General features: G+C 37.7%; 1 protein-coding gene across 4 annotated transcripts in view; it reads left to right on the top strand.

The window, feature by feature from the left end:
* Positions 1-19,498, top strand: part of LAMA4 (laminin subunit alpha 4) — a 200,191-nt gene that overhangs the window by 43,857 nt on the left and 136,836 nt on the right. For 3 of the 4 annotated variants that reach the window (XM_072643068.1, XM_072643066.1, XM_072643067.1), the window contains one exon: positions 12,497-12,598. In XM_072643068.1, the coding sequence (XP_072499169.1) occupies positions 12,497-12,598 (102 nt within the window). Of the gene's footprint in view, positions 1-12,496; positions 12,599-14,024; positions 14,134-19,498 lie in introns of those variants that run through there. The other variant, XM_072643069.1, reaches the window with a different exon arrangement.

Here is a 19,498-nt window from a genome sequence, read left to right as displayed (position 1 = left end):
TCTCTCTAAAGTCCTTCCCTTATCCTGTCCCCTAGTCCTTTTATCTCTTTAGAAGTTTAAGAGACTTTTTATCCTTTTAGATACCAGTTCTCCAGCCCCCAACTACTCCTTCTGTATGTGTTCTTCTTTTCATACCCCATTTTTATGGAATAATTGAGATACACATAAATGCAGAATTATTATGCTTCACCTAATGCAAAGAAGGCAGAGCTAGCCATTATGATCTCAAAGTTAAGGCTAAAATAAATTTAATTAAAAGAGATAAACAGAGTAACTACATTTTGATAAAAATGTATCACTGATCCTTCTTAATGGCCTTTTCCCTCCTCTCACAACTCTGTTTTGCAACTTCAATGCATTTATCTTGTAATGTTACTTAGTATATCTTTCTTTGTCCTACGTCTTACCCTTATAGAAACTTTACAAACTCAGTGCTTTGATGATAAAATATTTAACAATTCACTCTCTGGGGGAGAAAATATACAAGTGACATACTTTTAAATTTAATCAGCATTACTAGCACTCTCCATCACTTTCTTAAATCTAGACAACCAACAAAACAATCAATCATGTTCTGATATGTAGCATTTTCTGATTTCAAAGGTATAAATTCTCACCCAGACACACACACATCACCTAGTGCAATGCTCTGGGCCCATGATGTAACTACCAAGTGATTGTTGAATGAATGAGTGAAACTTGAGACATTCCAAGAATACAAATATATTGGGAGTCTTAAGATAGAAGCAGCTCCCTCTGCAAGCAAAAGTCAGGGAAACGTGTCCAGGGAAAAGTTAGTAGCAGTTCGGTCTATTGAAACGAGCACTATATGGAAAGTCAGGAAGTCTGGGTTCTAGTCTAGGTACTATCACCCTTAGCTGCGTGAGCCTGACCAAGCCATAACTGTTCTAGGTAAGGCTCAGCTTTCTTCTTCACAAAATGAAGAAATGAAACTAGATGATCCTCCAGGTTCCTGATATTTATAAAATGTGTAGTATAAAATAATCAGACAATATGCTGCCTCTACATGCACATGAGCACATACCCACACACACACACACGTACATACACACATACACATTTTAGCTGCTGCAGATGCATGTATTCAGAAAATCAAGCACCAATGAAAAATTGAACTTCCGAGCCTAGTAACGAGGAAAGACACAGTATGGATGGATATTTCCAGGACAGTGTTTCAGTTCAAACCAGAACACTATTGACTAGCAAAGAAAGGTTCCTCTCATCCCACAGAAATGATTGCAGGATTTTAGTTCTAGATGTAGAAGGATCCTCAAAGGTCATCTAGTCAATTTTTTTCATTTTACATATAAAGAAACTGAAGTCCAGACTTCAAGTAAGTGACTTGTCCATGGTCACACAAAGAGTAAGTGACAACGGTGAGTATGAACGCAAGTGCTCTGATCTCAATGTTCTTTCTACTGTGGTGTCTCCCTACAGGCAAAAGCTACATCAGAGTGATATGCATAAATCTGAGGTCAGAGTAATAGCAGCAGCTCACTTTTATAAAAGAGCATGTTAGTATGAGTATGTGTGTATGTGTGCACACATGTGCACATGTATGTGTGTTTTTGATATACAAAGCACTTTCCTGACAAGATAGATACTTGTGAAGTAGGAAGTATAAGTAATGTTACTGCCATTTTATAGATGAGGAAACTGAGCCTTAGATGATTTGCCCACAGTGACAAGCCTAATAAGAGTCAAAGCCAGTAGTGAAACCTAAGTCTTCTGACTCTAAATCCATTGCAGTTTTTACCATACCACTTCACCTCTTTAATCATCACACCCTACTTACTCTTTAAAAATTTTGTGGTCCAACCTTTTCTTTGCCCAGAAAATTGCTTGTGGCTTTTTTTCTAGTAAAAATTTGATCATGACTCAGTTTTCAGATTAGCAGTATGCTGGTAAATGATACATTGTGTTGTCATGATTTAGAGGACAAAAAGTGAGAAAAATAAGTAAGTTAAAACAGCTGGCAGTGTAATGCTGTGGTGGAAAGGGGCAGTAGTTACACAAACTCACAACTCTAGGGGTCATCCGCATGTCCTCATCCTCCACATGCAATCTGTTGCTAAATTCTGTTTCATTTATTTCACCCTTGTAGCATCTCATAAATGCTCCCTTATTTCCTCTTGTCATTAGCACCACCCTGATGCAGGCCCTGAGGTATCATCTCACATGTGGATTATTGTGAGAGCTGACTGGTTGGTCTCTGCCTCAAGTCACTCTCCACTCCATCCATCTTTCACTCAGCTATCAAGTTTGTCTTCCTAAAGCATAAGTCTGACCTTGTCACACATACCTGTCCCTACCCCTATTAAAAAAAAAAAAAACTCCAGTGATGCCCTAATATTTCCGGGATCAGTATATAATCCTCTAGTCAGCATTCAAAACCTTTTATAACCTAGTTCCCTCCTACCTCTCTAGTCTTCTTACATCTTACTCCCCATTTCCCCTGCCACTCACAGAGTACTGTGCAGTCCAGTGACGAGGGCCTCCTTGCTATACCTCAAATAGGACACATCTCCCAAGTTTTCACGGGCTGCTCCCCATTCCTGCAATTTTCTCCCTCCCCATCTCAATCTCTTGGTTTCTCCAGCTTCAAGTCTCAACTAAAATCTCACCTTCTACAGGAAGCCTTTCCCAATCTCCATTAATACAAGCATCTTCACCTCCTTGATTATCTCCAATTTATCCTGTATATAACTTGTCAGTACATAGACCTTTTCATGTTGTCTTTCCCCATTAACCTGTGAGTTCCTTGAGGACAAGGACTGTCTTGCCTTTCTTTGTGTCACCAGTACTTAGCATTTTAGCAAGCTGCCTTGCTATGTATAGTGGATGCTATTTATCAAAATGCTTGTTGACTGACTGGGTAGACTTCTCACCTGGTACCTAGAATAGAACCCAGTCAGAGTTTTATCTCAAGAAAACCACAAAAGCAAGCATCCCTCAAACCTGCCCAACCTACCTGCCTTAAAAAGGGGCGTCCTACAAAGTAAATCATTCTATGTTCTTTGTAAACTGCTTTTAAAGTGAGAAAATGGAAGAAAATATCCATCATTCAAAACAAAGGGTTAAAATCAGAAACACTATAAAAATGTGATATTTGAAATAGAAAAATAGTACCACTTCTTCAACTGAGGTTTCTTTTTTCAGTCTTTAATTTTAAAGGGTGGGGGGCAGAATGGTTCATCAGCAAAGTTGAAAATCAGAAATATTCACCAAGCTGTTAGTCTATATATTCCAGTACTGTTTGAAAATTATTCATTAGTCTCCTACATATTCAAGCCACTGAAAATAAAAAGGCTACAGGTAAAACTATCTTTGATCTCAAGGACTTTGCAATTCTTTTTTTTTAAGTAGACATTATATAAAAATCTATTTTTAAAATATTTAATTGATATGGAGAGCTCCACATAATTCCTCTACCCATGCAAGCCAACACCTTCTCTGTAATTTACAGTCTTAGAAAATTTCTGGGAGCACTGAGAGATTTGTCACCTTCTCTGGGTCATTCAATCACTATTCCATCCAAGGTGGAACTCGAACCCTGGTCTTGCTTTCAAGGCCACCTCCCTGTTCAGTGATCTCTGCTGCCTCTCTATCTATAGTCTATGTCCTGTCTGTAATCAAAATGAACCTATCACTCAGGATGTGGTCCAAGTGACTTCACCTTTCTGAGCTCTGGTCTCTTCACATACAAACAACATACTTAAAGGCAACAAAGAAGTTATGAAGAAAAAAAATATGAACACAAAAATAATCACTGCAATAAATATTATTATCCCTCATTTTGTCATTGAATCAGATCCTTTTTAATTAGCAAAGGTCTGCAAATTTGACCCCAAAAAATGATGGTCTCTGAATGCAGATCGAATCACTTTTTTTACTTTATTTTTCTTGAGTTTTTTTGTCTATATTTTCTTTCACAACATGACTGTTATGGAAGAGTTTTGCATGATTATGTATGTATAACCTATATTGAATTGCTTGCCTTCTCAATGGACGGAGGGAGGAAGAGGAAGAGAAAGAATTTAGAACTCAAAGTTTTAAAACTTAATGTTAAAAATTGTCTTTACATGTAACTGGGGAAAAATAAAATGCTAAATAAATGGAAATGCAAAAGTGAAGAAGAAAAAAAGACTACAAGCTCATTAGAATTGTGCATGGGCTGGTAGAAAGGACCTTGAACTTGGAATCAGAGGTCCCAGACTTGGACGTTCCATCTTGGACGATAACATACAACCTAAGTGACCCTGAGCAAGAGACTTCACCTCTCCAGGCCTCAGTTTCTTTATCTGTTAAGGAGAGGGTTGAACCAGCTGGCTCCTAACTCCCTCCTACTTCTAAAGTGATGATTTCACTTTCATCATTTCCTTTCAGATCCAGGGAGATTAGGAAACAAGTAAAGACATCACCCCCATAAAAATAACTGAGGAGAAAGCAGCTGCAATCTAAACACAAACTGTTCTAAGCACAAAGGTCTATTTCACTTTGCTTTAAGGGAGGTTTGTGTCCAGCCCTGAAGAGCCTAAAGAGAGGGTCACATTATGGTTACAGCTTTGGAATTTCTACAATGTTCCCCCATCCATCTCAAAAAGAAATAAATCTGTGTGTGCGTGCGTGCGTGTGTGTGTGTGTGTGTGAGAGAGAGAGAGAGAGAGAGAGAGAGAGAGAGAGAGAGAGAGAGAGAGAGAGAGAGAGAGAGAGAGACAGACAGACAGACAGACAGACAGACAGACAGACAGACAGACAGACAGACAGACAGAGACAGAGAGAGACAGAGTAAGAGAGAGAGAGGAAGAGAGAGGGAGGGAGGGAGGGAGGGAGGGAGGGAGGGAGACTTGAGCAGAGAGGAAGCCTTTGAACTGGATAAACTGTTGAAGAATTTGAAACAACTCTCCTAGCTAGGAAGAAAAATCAGTCAAGCAATAGTGAAATTTCTTTTGGCCTATAAAGCTTCACCCTTTGAAAATTGGGGAATTTGTAACTATGCAAGCAAGAACTAGAGTGGAGGGAGGATATACATGGATAATTCTCTCCAGATTTCAAATAAATCAGCCAAGAGAGCCCAACATCTAGCCAACTGAAACCACAGTATGCAGGGACTCACTTCATTACTGAATTTTTTTCTACTGAATTCACATACTGATTGTAGATGAATAATGAAAGGCCTGGTGGCTCATTACCTCGAATGAGGCAAAGCAGAATCAGTTTTATCTGAGGACTGTCCTTGATCTCTAGTTAAGTCTTTTTCAATTCTAGATGGACAAGGAGAGAATGGTTTATAACACTTCTTAGTCAGGATCACCATTTCAGGCTCTTCCTACCAATAACTAAAAGTATTTACTGCAAGGTATCATGAGATTTTGGATAAAGAACTGGTGAAATAAGAAAAGATAAAAAAAAGAAGAGGCAAAATAGCTTGAGCTCAAGTCACTTCTCTGACGCATGATGGTTGTGTGACCCTGGACAAGTTAATCCTTCTGTGTCCTAGGCAACATTCTAATACTATAAAAAGCTGCAGAGTACAGGTTAATCTGCACTCAAAGAGCAGGGCCTCATGCCAATTAACTCACACATCTGGAACAGAGCAAAAAAGTGTAAAGGGGACAGCACTACACCTGAGAGACCTGCATTTGAAGCCCCATCTCAGGTACTAATTATGCAACTTACTTAACCCTCAGAGCCTCAGCCTTTACATTTGTAAAGGGCCATAAGAATATGTTCCACTTCCTTCACAGAGTAATGCTGAGGACAATATAGTTTCTCATGTATACATATGCATGTATATATGTATTATGTGTATGTATGTATATATATATATATTTCATTAAATACTACCCAATTCCATTTATAAAAGATCAGCTTTTTTTTAATTTTGAGTTCCACATTCTCTCTGTCCCTCCAGTCCCTCCCCCACCCCTTGAGAAGGCAAAGCAATATATCAATTATATATGACATCATATAAAACATTTCCTTATTAGTCATGTTGCAAAAAAACACAAAAAAAGAAAAATAAAATGAAAAAGTATGCTTCAATCTGCACTCAGATTAGATCTCTCTTATCTCTCTGTCTCTGTCTCTGTCTCTCTCTCTGTCTCTGTCTCTCTCTCTCTCTCTCTCTGGAGGTGAATAGCATTTTTCATCATGGATCGTTTGCAATTGTCTTGGATAATTGTCTTGATCAGAATAGCTCAATATTTCATGATCATTGTTACAATACTGCTGTGACTGTGTAAATGAATTTTCTTCTCAGTAGTGTGGCCGAGTAGTGTGACATTTACTCCTGGTGTAAGATTGAACAAGTTACTTAATCCCCCAAGGCTTCAATTTATTCATCTGTAAAATCAGGGAACTGGATTAGCTAACCTTTAGGCCCTTTTAGTCCTTAGTCTATGATCCTATGAGTCCCCAGTTTCTGAAGTACACATGGCTGTGTACACTATAATGTTGCCTCCCATAGACTACTAGATGAGGAGTCAGAGGGTGTAGGTTCAATTCCTAATACTAACATTTACTACCTGTTTGACCTAAATCCCTTTACCTGACTGGATTTCAGTTTCCTCTTCTGTAAAATGAAAGTATTATACAAAGTGACCTCTAAAGTTCCTTCCCATTCAAAATCTATGATACTCTCACCCAAAAGTTTATGTACACATATATATATGTATATGCATGTCCACACCTACATATATATGCATATGTGTGTGTTGTGTGTATATGTATATATACACATAAATGTTTACCTACACATACATGACACACATATACAAGTAAGCATATGCATGTGTATATGCATACATGTGTATATATACATACAAATACACATGTGTTTTATATACATAAATACTCTATGCATTGTAATTGCAAGATTCTGGAATTGCATCAGTGTGGCTACTACCTTTATGAAAGTAGATTACAACCCTTCCATGCTTTTTATAGAAATTTGAATGGTTGATGTGGCTGGGTGGTCAATTCCAATCTCCCAGTTACCAGGCTTTTTTGATAGACTGGTGAGGTTCTCTGGGAGCTCTCTTTTAATCTTAAATTTGCAAAGGGTTTTTTTAGTAAGCCTAGAGTCAACATGGCCAAGCTGAGTATACTCAGAGCAAGGAAGCATTGCTTTGGGTTCTATTCTCAGCATAATATCTGACTATGAATGTTACTTTCCCAATTAAACTACAAAAGTTAAATAGTTGTGGCCATAATTATTGTTGCCTGGAGACAATTTTTTTTTTTATTGGAAGAATCACTGGCACACACAGGTCTTAGACAGGAAAAGTCTTTCATGTGGGGTGAAATTATCTCAGCTCATACACAATGTTCAAATGAATGTGCCAAAACAAATTTTAGAAGAATTAAACATTACTTTCTGGGCCATCAGTGTCACACAGACAGCTTGAAAACTTGTATGGTTTGATGTCATCTGCAAATTAATTTAGGAAGTTAAAAGTATTTCCATAGCCTAGACAATGATGTGAAATGGCCTCGACATCCCAGAAAAGTAAAGTAAGAAATACTAAGCAAAAGTCAAAATTCTAGAAACCCTATTTACTAACCTGGTAATAAATTAAGATGGTTGAGTCAGTGGTCCAACCATTTTAGAAAGCAATTTATGATTATGCCAACAAAGTGATTAAAATGCCTATATCTTTTGACCTAGAGATTCCACTACTAACCATATGCTCCAGAGAGATCAAAGATAAAAAGAAAGGTCTCATATGCACCAAAATATTTATAGCAGTACTTTTGAAGTAGCAAAGAACTGAGGGGGGAAAGTAAATGTCCATTAATTAGGAAATAACTAAATAAAATCTGATACAACAGATGATAGATTTCATGTGGGAAGGGACTTCAGAAAATAGCTAACCCAACCCCCTTCATTTGAATGTATGAAGGAAAGAAGGCAGGAAAAAGGCATGTAAATAAGCATTCACTATTTGACAGAGATTGTGCTAAGAGCTGGAAATTAAATATAAGCAAGCAAAACAATGCTTGTACTCTAATATAGGAAAACAACACAGAGAGAGGAGTTAAGTTGGAGTTGTGAAAGGGTAAGGGGTAAAGGCATGTGGCACAGGGTGGAGATGGAGGGCAAGTAGCATGGTAGACCTGAGATTTATTGGAAGTCCCAGTTCCAGTGGGAGAAGGAGGGCTGGAGTAAAGGCAATATGACCTGCACTTATCATTTAAGAAATGGGTAAATTGAGGAATTGTGGTGTCATAAGAAACAAAGACTATGAGGAAGACAATTAGAGAGAAGATTCATAAGAACTGATAAAAATAAATGAAGGGGGAAAACATATACAATAATTATAACAATGTAAAGGAAAGAATAATAATAAGCAAACAAAAAACCTTAACACTATGTAATTATAATGATAAAGCTTGGCCTCAAAAAAAAGGTGAGAAAAAGAATCTTCTTTCTTTGATAAGCTGGGAAACCATCCAATATGGTGGATGTGTTAATTTAACTGGGTTAATTTAACTGAACTGCTTTATTTTCCCTCATTCTTTTATTATTTTTTGTTAAAGGAGGCTGTCTATGGGGAGGAGTGGGAGGAGAATATATCTGAAATAAAGGTAATGCAAAAACAAAAGACAGCAACAATTTTTTTAAATAAAATAAAAGAAAGTCAGGATTATTTTAAGGTCCTTAGTTGAGCATAGGAAGCAAATGGTTGGCATAGATCAAATCAAATAATAGCAAATCAAGATATAACAATCTGCAAGACATAACATACAGATTAGTTTTTAGAATGACATTTTCTTAAAGTGAAAATGCTGCTAAATTCCAAATTCTGATCTGTAGGAACTAGAAGAGAAGGTCTTTTTTCCAGATGTGCATTAGCAAACCACCAATCCTCTTACCCCTTAATGCCCCCTCCCCCAAGAAAATGCTCTTGGAATATGATAACAGAATGAAAGAGGCATCCTGCATATTCCACCCACCATCCTGATTACCTCTAGGGTCTTTCTGTGTATGTTGTGTTGATTTAGTGGGTGTTAGATTTGATGGGGTTATGTAGAGGAAGTGATTGGAATATTTGAAGGGGGACAAATGTGAGGACTTAAACTACTTAATATCTTATTCTTTGTAAAGCATTTAGTCTAAAATGGTCATAGAGTATGTAGTGCTCTATGAATATTCAATCACACACAAGTCAAGACCTCACCCTATGATGTCATTAATTCTCTTCCAAAACAAAAGACAAACAGCAAGTGTCCTATAAATACTCATTGGTAGATTGATTGAATAATTGATTTATATTCTGCTATAATTAAAGCTCTCTTCTCTCATATCCTCAAACTGTAAATAAGTAGTAGAATTATTAGTATGTTCCTATTTCTGCCTAATAACAAATCAAGGGTCAAGGCTCCATAAGGTAACTCAGGAAAATTCCAATGGCAACAAGTTTATTGATAGGGTTTTAGCGTCTGCTCTTCCTTCATTACAACTAATTTCTCTACAACCAAATGCCTCTGCAATGTTTTTCCATTGTTGAAATGTGCTCATTGTAGTTGATCTTGAGTTTCATCAATTGCACACATATGTGCACCATTCATTGAATTCAGTCAGGAGAGTATCCTGGAATGAAATGAACCAACATTAATTTATTTTTCAGATGATCATGTATCGTTTACAGATCTGCAAGGAAAATAAGCCTCAGATGTTATAAGAGAGGAAGTTATTTTTAAAAGTTAAGAGATTAACTTTTATCTGCTTTTTAGGTGGTCAGCAAATCTAGTTTTGATATTCTATGCAGAATTTTAAGAATAATGATAAAACAGAAATTTCTAGACTCAGAGTGAAAGGGATCATTCTTAATGATAATAATGGACTTCAGTAACTTTTCTTTAGTAATTAGAGTCTCCCTAGGCTCTTTAATGAAGACCCTACACTCAAATCCTTCAAGCATGGCATTTCGCTTTCATACTCCTTCCTTCTTCCTGTGTACCACAGTGGGGATGAGTGGCCGAAGGTGTTACCTTTCACTCAGCAGTGGAATGTCTGTGCCCTCTCATCAACAACTTCCTCCTAGAATATATCTTTGGCCCCTGCCAGCTACTCTACTCTACTCTGCTCTTATAAATAAGAGAATAAAGACAGATATTTTAGCCTAGCCTCCTTAAGCCACAACGTTGTTCAGTGGATAGAGCACCAAGACCTGGAGTCAGGAAGACTCATCTTTCTGGGTTCAAATTTGGCCTCAGACACTCCCTAACGATAAGACCCTGGGAAAGTCATTTAACCCTCTTTGCCTCAGTTTCCTTTTCTGTAAAATGACCTGGACAAGGAATTAGCAAACCACTCCAGTATCTTTGCAAGAAAAACCCAAATGGGGTCACAAAGAACTGACTGAATTACAACAAAGCCACTAACTCTTCTGTGGGTTTTTCACCATCATAAAATCATAGCCCAGAAGTTCTTAACCTTTGTTGGTTTGGAAGTATGGTAAAGAATATGGAATCTTTTTGGAATAATATTTTTAAATGCATTAAATAAGGATTATTTTACTATTGTATTCTTGTGTGTGAGACTACAAAGGAAACAAATTATACTGAACTATAATTATAAAAATCTTTTAAAAAATAAAACTCATTGCAATACTAATTCATCATTGGTAGAGTTATGAGCTGATCCAATGATTCTGGAGACAATTTGGAACTATGTCCAAAGGGCTACAAAAATGTGCATACCCTTTCATCCAGCAATATCATTTCTAGGGCTGTATCCCAAAGAGATCTTAAAAAATGGGAAAAGGACCCACATGTACAAAAACATTTATAGCAGCTCTTTGTGTGGTGGCCAAGAACTGGTAGTCAAGGAAATGTACATCAATTGGGGAATGGCTGAAAAAGTTGTGGTATACAAATGTAATGGAATACTATTGTGCTATAAGAAATACTGAACAGGCAGACTTCAGAAAAACCTGGAAAGACTTATATGAACTGATACTGAGTGAAATGAGCAGAACCAGGAGAACAGTATACACAGTAACAGCCACAGTGTGCGAGGACTGTTTCTGATAGACTTAGCCCTTCAGAGCAACGCAGGGGCCTAAAACATTTTCAAAGGACTCAATGCAAAATACCATCCACATCCAGAGAAAGAACTATGGAATCAGAATGCAGAATGAAGCAGACTATTTTCTGTTGTGCTGTGTTTTGGTTTAGTTTGGTTTTTCTCATGGTTTCTCCCATTCATTTTAATTCTTCTATGCAAGACGACTAATGTGAAAATGTGTTTAATAAGAATGTCTGTGTAGAACCCATATAAGCTTTCATGCCATCTCAGGGAGAGAAGGGTAGAGGGATGGGGAGAAAATTTAGGACTTATAGAAGTGACTGTGAAATAGAGTCTGGCCTGAATGCTGAGATTTCTTCCATCTTTTACATTCTATGAGTGTCCATCATTCTTGATTAGATTTCTTCTGGGTTGTTCATGTCCAGCTTCAGTGGGAGGCCCCCAAACTTGCCATCAACCTGGGGGGGTGACTAGTTGTTTTTCATTTTACAGAGGAAAATGCAAGAGGAAATAGGTTTGCATCATAGTCACTGAGAGGGGAGAGGGAGGAGTGGATATATGCCAAATATAATTCCTGAAGGAAACTGTATGAGCTCCCTCTTCCTCAGTAGACCCTTGGAAATAAAATGGAACATTTTATTTCTCTGGGATGGTTTAGGGACAGACCTGGCCAAAAGAGCAGTGAATAGATATCAATGTCTTTGGTAACACAAGAGCCTACATTAATAAAAATACCTTTTCTCTTCAAGAAGTAAAAGATAATAAAATACAATGACTTATAGCCCTAACATTCTTCCATGAAGTCTATTATCTGTTCCAAATTTTCCAAATGTTAGAAATATGTCCTAAATATATTCCAAAATTTTTCTAATGCCAAGAAAATAGCAACAAATGAAAGAATCCTAGATACGTAAAAGTCCATTAAATCCAACAAATATACACGTATATGTATATGTGTGTATGTATGTATATATATGTTATGAGATTTAATGGACATACATTTAATACATACATATAGTACTCCATCTCAGATAGATAGTAGCTGTGTGACCCTGAGTAAGTCACTTAACACCTCTAATTTATAAAATTTTCTTATCTATAAAATTGAGGAATTGGTCTCAATGGCCTCCAAGTTCCCTTGCAGTTCTAAATCTAAAATCCTATGACTTCAATTAAAAAAAGAAGAGAAACTAATCAGAGCTCAGATTTATAAAGAAAGAGTGAGGCATCCATGTTGCCAATGAGAAAGATGGAGTAAAATAACTTGTGAATGAAAACTTTGCCAAAAGGTCACAAGAACAGGGTCTATTGGATCCCTATTAGAGTACGTGTTTTATAGAAAATGTAAAGGCAATTTGAAGATTTTGCTTATTTCTCTTATAGAATGTGGCCCAAAGTTGACCTTTTAACTAAGAAAAACTTTGTATGTATGTGTTTCAGATCTGCGGAGTGGGATATTTTCACTCTGTGTCAGGAGAATGTTTGCCCTGTGACTGTAATGGGAATTCGAATGAGTGTCTGGATGGCTCTGGATTCTGTGTGGTAAGTGGCAGTTCCCTTCATCCTGTGTCTAGTTCATCCAACCTCTTTATTTTGAAAGTAGAAAGTAGGATCCTACTGGTGAATAATCAATACATTTGGATCAGGGTTAATCAGAGGAAACCAAATCTTCTAGACTGTGATCCCTCCCATGGAGCTGCCCATGATTGTTTTGGCTCTATGGGGAGGAATATACATACTAGCCCCTTGCTAAAAGAAGGCATATGAACCTCTATGAGCCTTAGCCCAAGAAGTCCTACACATGAGTACTGTATTCACTACAAAGGAGTTCAATTACAACCAGAACTTTGGTGATTCCAAAGTAAGCCCAGTTGACCCTGGGAAAAGGTAATAATGAAACAGATTCAGGCAACTTTTCTCATTCATTTCACATAAAGGAAATCTCTTAGTTCATTTTTTTAGGTTGGAGTCCTCCCTTCTTTGTGGAGAGAGACAAATAATAAAGTCCCTTAAAGTGGCTCTATCTTTGCATTGCTTAGTCTGGATCAACTGAGTTTCCCTCCTCCCCCTACCTTCTTAAATAACCCTTACATTCAGGATGTCCTCTGCTGGGGTGTAGGCATTGGCAGCTGACGAAATCTACTCCCCCTTTCTAATGCTCCCATCTCCGGTTTCCTGTTATTTTAATACCAGAGACTATTTTTTTCCAAAATCATCCCCATGGAAATGTTTGAGTGAATGTACAACTTTGATAATTTGTATTTCATTCACTTAACCCCCAGGACTTAGCATCCCAGTCTCTTTTCTTGGCAAACAAGAAAAGGGAAAAGCTGGGGAGGTAGGGAGAGGCATATTCTCCCATGGGTAAATATAGCAAGTGAGCTGACAGAAAAACTATTCCTCCTGCCAGGTGCCTAATGGTAAAAATGAGAAACACATCTGCCTTTCTGATGAAGGTATTAGCACAAATGAGGATGGGGGCTTAATAGTAAAGGGAACATCGACTAATAGAAGCCAGCACCATCTCTGAAGTTTATAGTTTTAAGGCAGTTATTAACCTTTCCTGTGTCATGGACTCCTTGAGACTAAAATAAAATACATAGGATTTTGAAGGAAACCAAATATGTTCAAATTAAAATTTAATTTTTTTCCCATCTAAGTTCAAAGATTTGTGGACCCCTGGGTTCAGGTCTTGAGTTAAAGAGTTGCCTAAAGTACTGAGAAGTTAAGTGATTTGCTCAGGGTCACATAACCAGAAAGTATTGGAAGATTTGAACTCAGATCTTCCTTAGTACCAGGTGGCTCTCCATCAATTACACCACAACTGACTCTCTTTAGCCTAAGTAATGGGGCCTTTTCATCATGATTAAAGCATTGAACTTTTTTTATAGAGTTTCAAAAGGCAAGTGGAAGCCTCTGGTCATTGTCACTAGCCAGAGAAACAGAGGCAAAGCAATAGAGTCACACCTAGAAACATTTCATCTTGGACAAAGGTGAGGGCTGGAGGATGGTGGAAAAGGAGAGATGGACCGTGGCAATAGTAGCTCCATTATGGAAGACAGTCCCATGAGATGGAGGTAAGAGGAAGTTGTACCAAGAAAGAGAACTGCCCGTATTTGCCCATATCACAGAGAGCTCCATTTGAACCACTGCAGGTGTTGAAGTGATAGAAAAAAAAATGGGAAGATCCCTGGGAGAGTTGCATTATAGCAATGGGAACATGGGACCAGGCAAGGGAACCAGACAACATTGTGCAAGGGTCAGGGTGTTGCACTGAACAGTTTCCACACATTGGGAATAGGGCCAAGTGAGGGAGCCAGGTCACTCACTCTGCCATTCTATAAATCAGAAGACACCCAAGAAATAGGGCACATCACCCCACTTCTCCAGAGTTTTGCACAACCCTACATATCAGCACCCAAGAGACAAGGCCCCATCATCCCACCTAAGTTGCTGTTTATGTAACAGTTATGAATGGAAAAACAGGATACGTTGTAGCACACCGTCACCAGTTTGTTTGTTTAATAAAGAAATAGAATGATTTATAGGAACAACAAAACAGTTTCTGAGTTACGTGTATTTTTTTGAAGCACATGAACCAATTGTGAAAGTAGCATATGCATTGTGTCATACCACTTACTTTGGACAAAACTTAGTTTCTAACCATTTGGTTTATTTGTCTGACTTGTCTCCACAGTCGGTAGCAGGCCAGCTCATGGTTTTGGTCTTCCTTACTACAGATTATTCTCAGCTGTCTAGCAGCTAGAAAACAAGTATAGAATTTCCCATTTAAAATGAGCATCCTCATCATTTCATAGCTGGGGGCTACCTGTGACATGATCTAATCCCATCCCGTTTTACAGATTGGGGAACAGGCTCACAGAAATTCAATTCAATTTACAGTCATTAATTAATTAATTTAGAGCTGTGAGACTCTGAGCAAGTCACTTAAACCCATTGTCTCACAGCGCCCTCCCCCCCCAAAAAATACAGTCATTAAGTGACTACTATGTACAAAATAGCCAGTCTGAGTGCTAGGGATGCAACGACCAAAGTCAAACAGTCCTTACCCTCAGTGAGCTAAGAATATGGAAATACGGAAAGGGAGAGAGTGTTGATAGCTGCAGGCATCAAGAAGGGCCCCATGTAAGAGACAGTTGCATTATATTTTAGAAGAAACTAAGGATTATATGGGGCTGAAGGGAGAGATAAGGTCACCATCTTTGAAAAGCCATGGAGGCAGGAAATAGGATGGCGTATTTAGAGACTAGCTAGTAAGCCAGTTTGAATGGAATAGAGAATGTGGGAAGAGGATTAACACAAAATCAAATTGGAAAGGTAGGTGGGAGATAGATTTAGGATGACTTTTAAATGACAGACATATTTTTAGAGCTAAAAGGCACGTGGAGAAAATATGTTTTAGGAGGGTTCTAATAACCTTCAAGTATTTGAAAGCTGTCACATGGAAGAGGGATTAAATTGGGCAGAGCTAAGAAGAATGTGAAATGGGTAAAAGCAGCATAAAATTTGCAAAGTTAGGTTTTACGTAAGGAAAAGCTTCCTAAAATGAGAACTTTCAAAGTAGAATTAACTATCTAGAGAGTTGGGTAGTACAGTGAATAAATAGAGCCTTGAACCTGGAAATCAGGAAGAGCAAAATTTTAGATACCTACTGTGTGACCCCAGGCAAATCACAACCTCTATCTGCCTCAGTTTTGTCATCTGTAAATTGGGGCTAACAATAGGCCCTAACTCCAGGGTTGTTGTAAGAGTCAAATGAGATAATATTTGCAAAGCATTTTACAAACCTTAAGGCACTATATAAATGTTAGGTACCATTATTATTTGTATTATTATTTTTATTATTTTACCTCAGGAGACAGGGGATGGCAGGATACTTCCAGTTGGCTATGTTCAGCTGTGTTGTAAAGGGAATTCTGGTTCAGGTGTAGGTCGGACTGGATGATCCTCCAAACCTGAGACCTTGTGATTTATTGAGTCTGGATTTTTTTCCAGAGGCAATAATATGTCTTTTGAAATATATAGAGATCCTGCTGTGCTTAGGTGTTTAATGAATATCCATATGGAAAATAAGTAGAGATTAGAAAGCAGGGAAGAATGGTGAGAGACTAATTAAGAGATTATTGCAAAGTACAGGTGATTTGTCCAAGGTCATGTAGCTAGGTAGCCCAACAGATGGAGTGCTAGGCTTGAAGTCAGGAAGACTCATCTTCCTGAGTTTAAATCTGGCCTCAGACACTTATTAGCTGTGTGACCCTGGGAAAGTCACTTAACCTATTTGCGTCAGCTCTTCATCTCTAAAATGTTCATGAGAAGGAAATGGCAAACCATTCCAGTATCTCTGCCAAGAAAACCCCAAATGGGGTCACAAAGATTTGGACGTGGCTGAAAAACAGCAACATGCAGCTAGTTAGGAGTAGACTTGAAACTAGAACCCAGGTCTCCAACCTTACTTTAGTAGTCCATCCCCATTTATCATACTGCCTCTTTTTTGTTGTTCTTCTTCTTATTCAGTTGTTTCCAACTCTTCGTGACCCCATTTGGGTTTTCTTGGCAAAGATACTGGAGTAGTTTGCCATTTCCTTCTCCAGCTCATTTTATAGATGAGGAAATTGAGGCAAATAGGGTTAAGTGACTTGCCCAGGGTCACACAGCTAGTAAGTGTCTGAGACCAGATTTGAACTCAGAAAAATGAATCTGACTCTAGGCCCAGCACTCTACCCACTGCATCACATAGCTGCCTCTTGCAACTTACTAAAAACATAAATGTTTCAAATGATTATCTTAAATTTAGCTGTACCAATTTTTGACTCTTACTTTCCAAAACAACTGCCTTCTCCACAACTCCCAGTCTCAGTCTCTCTTTTCCCACCCATTTTTCCCCTTTAAAAAATCATTTTGACTTCTTTTCATGTTGAAACCAAAAAAAAATTTTTGTGAACATCTGTCCCCAACTACTCCTAATTTTCTCTCAAGCCTGCTCTTTTCAGGTGAAGCAGTTCAATGTGGATAATATTTTTACACATTGACTTTCAAAAGGAACAAGGCCACTTGTAATTGATCCAACAGAGGGAAACCATCAAATACTCTGGATATAATTTAGACAAACAAGAATGATATTTCTTCACAAATGATATTTTAGTCTATAAATTAGGAGGTCAGAGAATATTTGATGGGTCTCCTATGAGTTCAAGTCAACCAAGCACAGAAGATGAACTACATTCTAGGATGCTAAAAGAATTTGGATTTGTAATTATGATGAATTATCAACAATGTCTGGGGGTAATGAGAGAAAGATATTTGAAAAATCATAAATATTTAAAAATTTAAAAAAATTTTTTAATCCTAAAAATAAGAGAGGACCCCCAAGAAAAGAGATAGGTTCATGTCTCAATTTCCCAAAAGGGAAAAAATGAGTTCTTCAAACTATAATTTGACAAAATTCTATAATATATCGAAGAGATCATTTTGAACACTTAGTAAGGGAAGCCAAGATTGATTGCAGAGAGCCGACTTAGGTTCATCAAAAACAAGTCTCTGCAAGACTAGCATTATTTCTCTCCCTCTCCCTCTCCCTCTCCCTCTCCCTCTCCCTCTCCCTCTCCCTCTCCCTCTCCCTCTCCCTCTCCCTCTCCCTCTCCCTCTCCCTCTTTAGGAGACTGGATGACTAAAGAGATGTTACAGACATAGAGTCTACACCTGTGAATAAATGAAATAACAAACTTCAGGTGAAAAATTTTCTCTATATTTTTTTTTCCAAGAAGGATAGATTTATTTTGATTGATATAAAAGACAAACTTAGGAGAAATGGATGGAAGCACAAGAGAAGTCCAATTTAGTTACTTAACAATTTGGGCTACACAGAAGTTAAAATGGGTTGGTTGAAGAAGCCATATCACTGGAAGGCCTCAAGTCATGACTGAATTACCTCTAGAGAATGTTATAAAATGGATTTCTGCTTCAGATAGGAGTTGTACTGGATGGCCTTTTGATTCTAAGATTCTCTATAGAATGAGAAATTTAAAATCAATGTAAAGACAGTTTTTCATTCAGTTGGACTGCTTTCAAAAGGCAACTTTACAAATGTGATTGTGTGTGTGATAATAAGGAGCAATCACTTACTTAAATTTCCTCATGCATTTCTGTACCAGTTCTAAGTCCCTCTGGCTGCAGATGTGTTAGAGAAACAAAAAGAAATGCCTGCATTTCAAAGTGGATACTATGCAAAAGTAAGCATAAAGCTTCAGCAACCAGAAGCATGAACATCAGCTTCTCAGAAAGACTCAAAATGACTCAAAATATCCAAGTGAGTCTCAAAACTACTTCCCCCACCCCAACCCTGAGTATGTTTCTTTCACTTTGGGGAAGGTAAATCTTCTGTTACATTACATTCTAATGAATTTTTTATTAGTCTCAAAGTCTAATTAAAACACTATTCACTAAAGCCAGAGATGCTCTAATTTCTTCAGATACCAGCATTTAGTTTATGATTTCCCAACTCTTCAACATTTTTGGTACAGCAGAAATTGACCTACATGAAATCTCTGCCAAACTAAGCGTACACAATCAATAAATCAGCACATTCATTTGGGATCTGAGAACAAGAAGAAATTGCTTCTTTCCTATTTTATGTGAAATTGTAAAATTGGTAGATAGATCAGCTTGCATAATCCTTTCATTAAAATTGAACAGTTATTCAACCTACTGCAAATGAGGGGAAAGAGGCTTAATTCAACTCTAGCTAAAGTAGTAAAACAGTATTTGCATCAGCATTTCATGATAAAGGGGCTTTAAGGACATATGAAACAGTAGGGTTCCCTGTCACCCTTCTATAATACCAGCCAAATAAACTGGTATAGAACATAGATAATCAGATCATTGCACAATAAAACACAGAGCACCTCCTGGCAACCCTGGGTCACTTTTCCACTACAATATGACAAAACCAATTGTGGTGTAAAATGATAAACCCAGTACATTTTGGTGACCTGGTGCTGGGGGCAATGAAGAATTGATTTAACTATGCTGACTTTTGCTCTCTTAATTATGGTCATGGCAGTTTGTCAACAAACCAAATCCTAGGTCTGGGATCAAGAATGGATGTTAATTGGTACTTATGGTTGAATCAATGATTTACATCAAATGAATGAGTCCATTCATTTTCCATATAAAGTTAATTTATGTTTAAATGTTTCAATGCATCAAGAGCTTCCCTCTCCCCTACTCCTTTCTCTATTTCTATACATATGTATGTGAAAGAAAGCAAATTCCTTCTATCAATGCAGATAAGCAATTGTTATGAAACTTATGGTCTCAGAGTCAAATCAATAGGCATTTATTAAGCCCGTACTATGTGGTCAAGCACTCTGCTAAATTCTGAGGATACAAGACATAGTCCTTGCCCTCAAGGAACTTATGTTC

This window comes from Notamacropus eugenii, chromosome 2 (genome assembly GCF_028372415.1).
Source record: "Notamacropus eugenii isolate mMacEug1 chromosome 2, mMacEug1.pri_v2, whole genome shotgun sequence".
NCBI classification, from domain to species: Eukaryota; Metazoa; Chordata; class Mammalia; order Diprotodontia; family Macropodidae; genus Notamacropus; species Notamacropus eugenii.
Note: the sequence above shows the minus strand (reverse complement) of the source record. Positions and strands in the feature narration are given on the sequence as shown.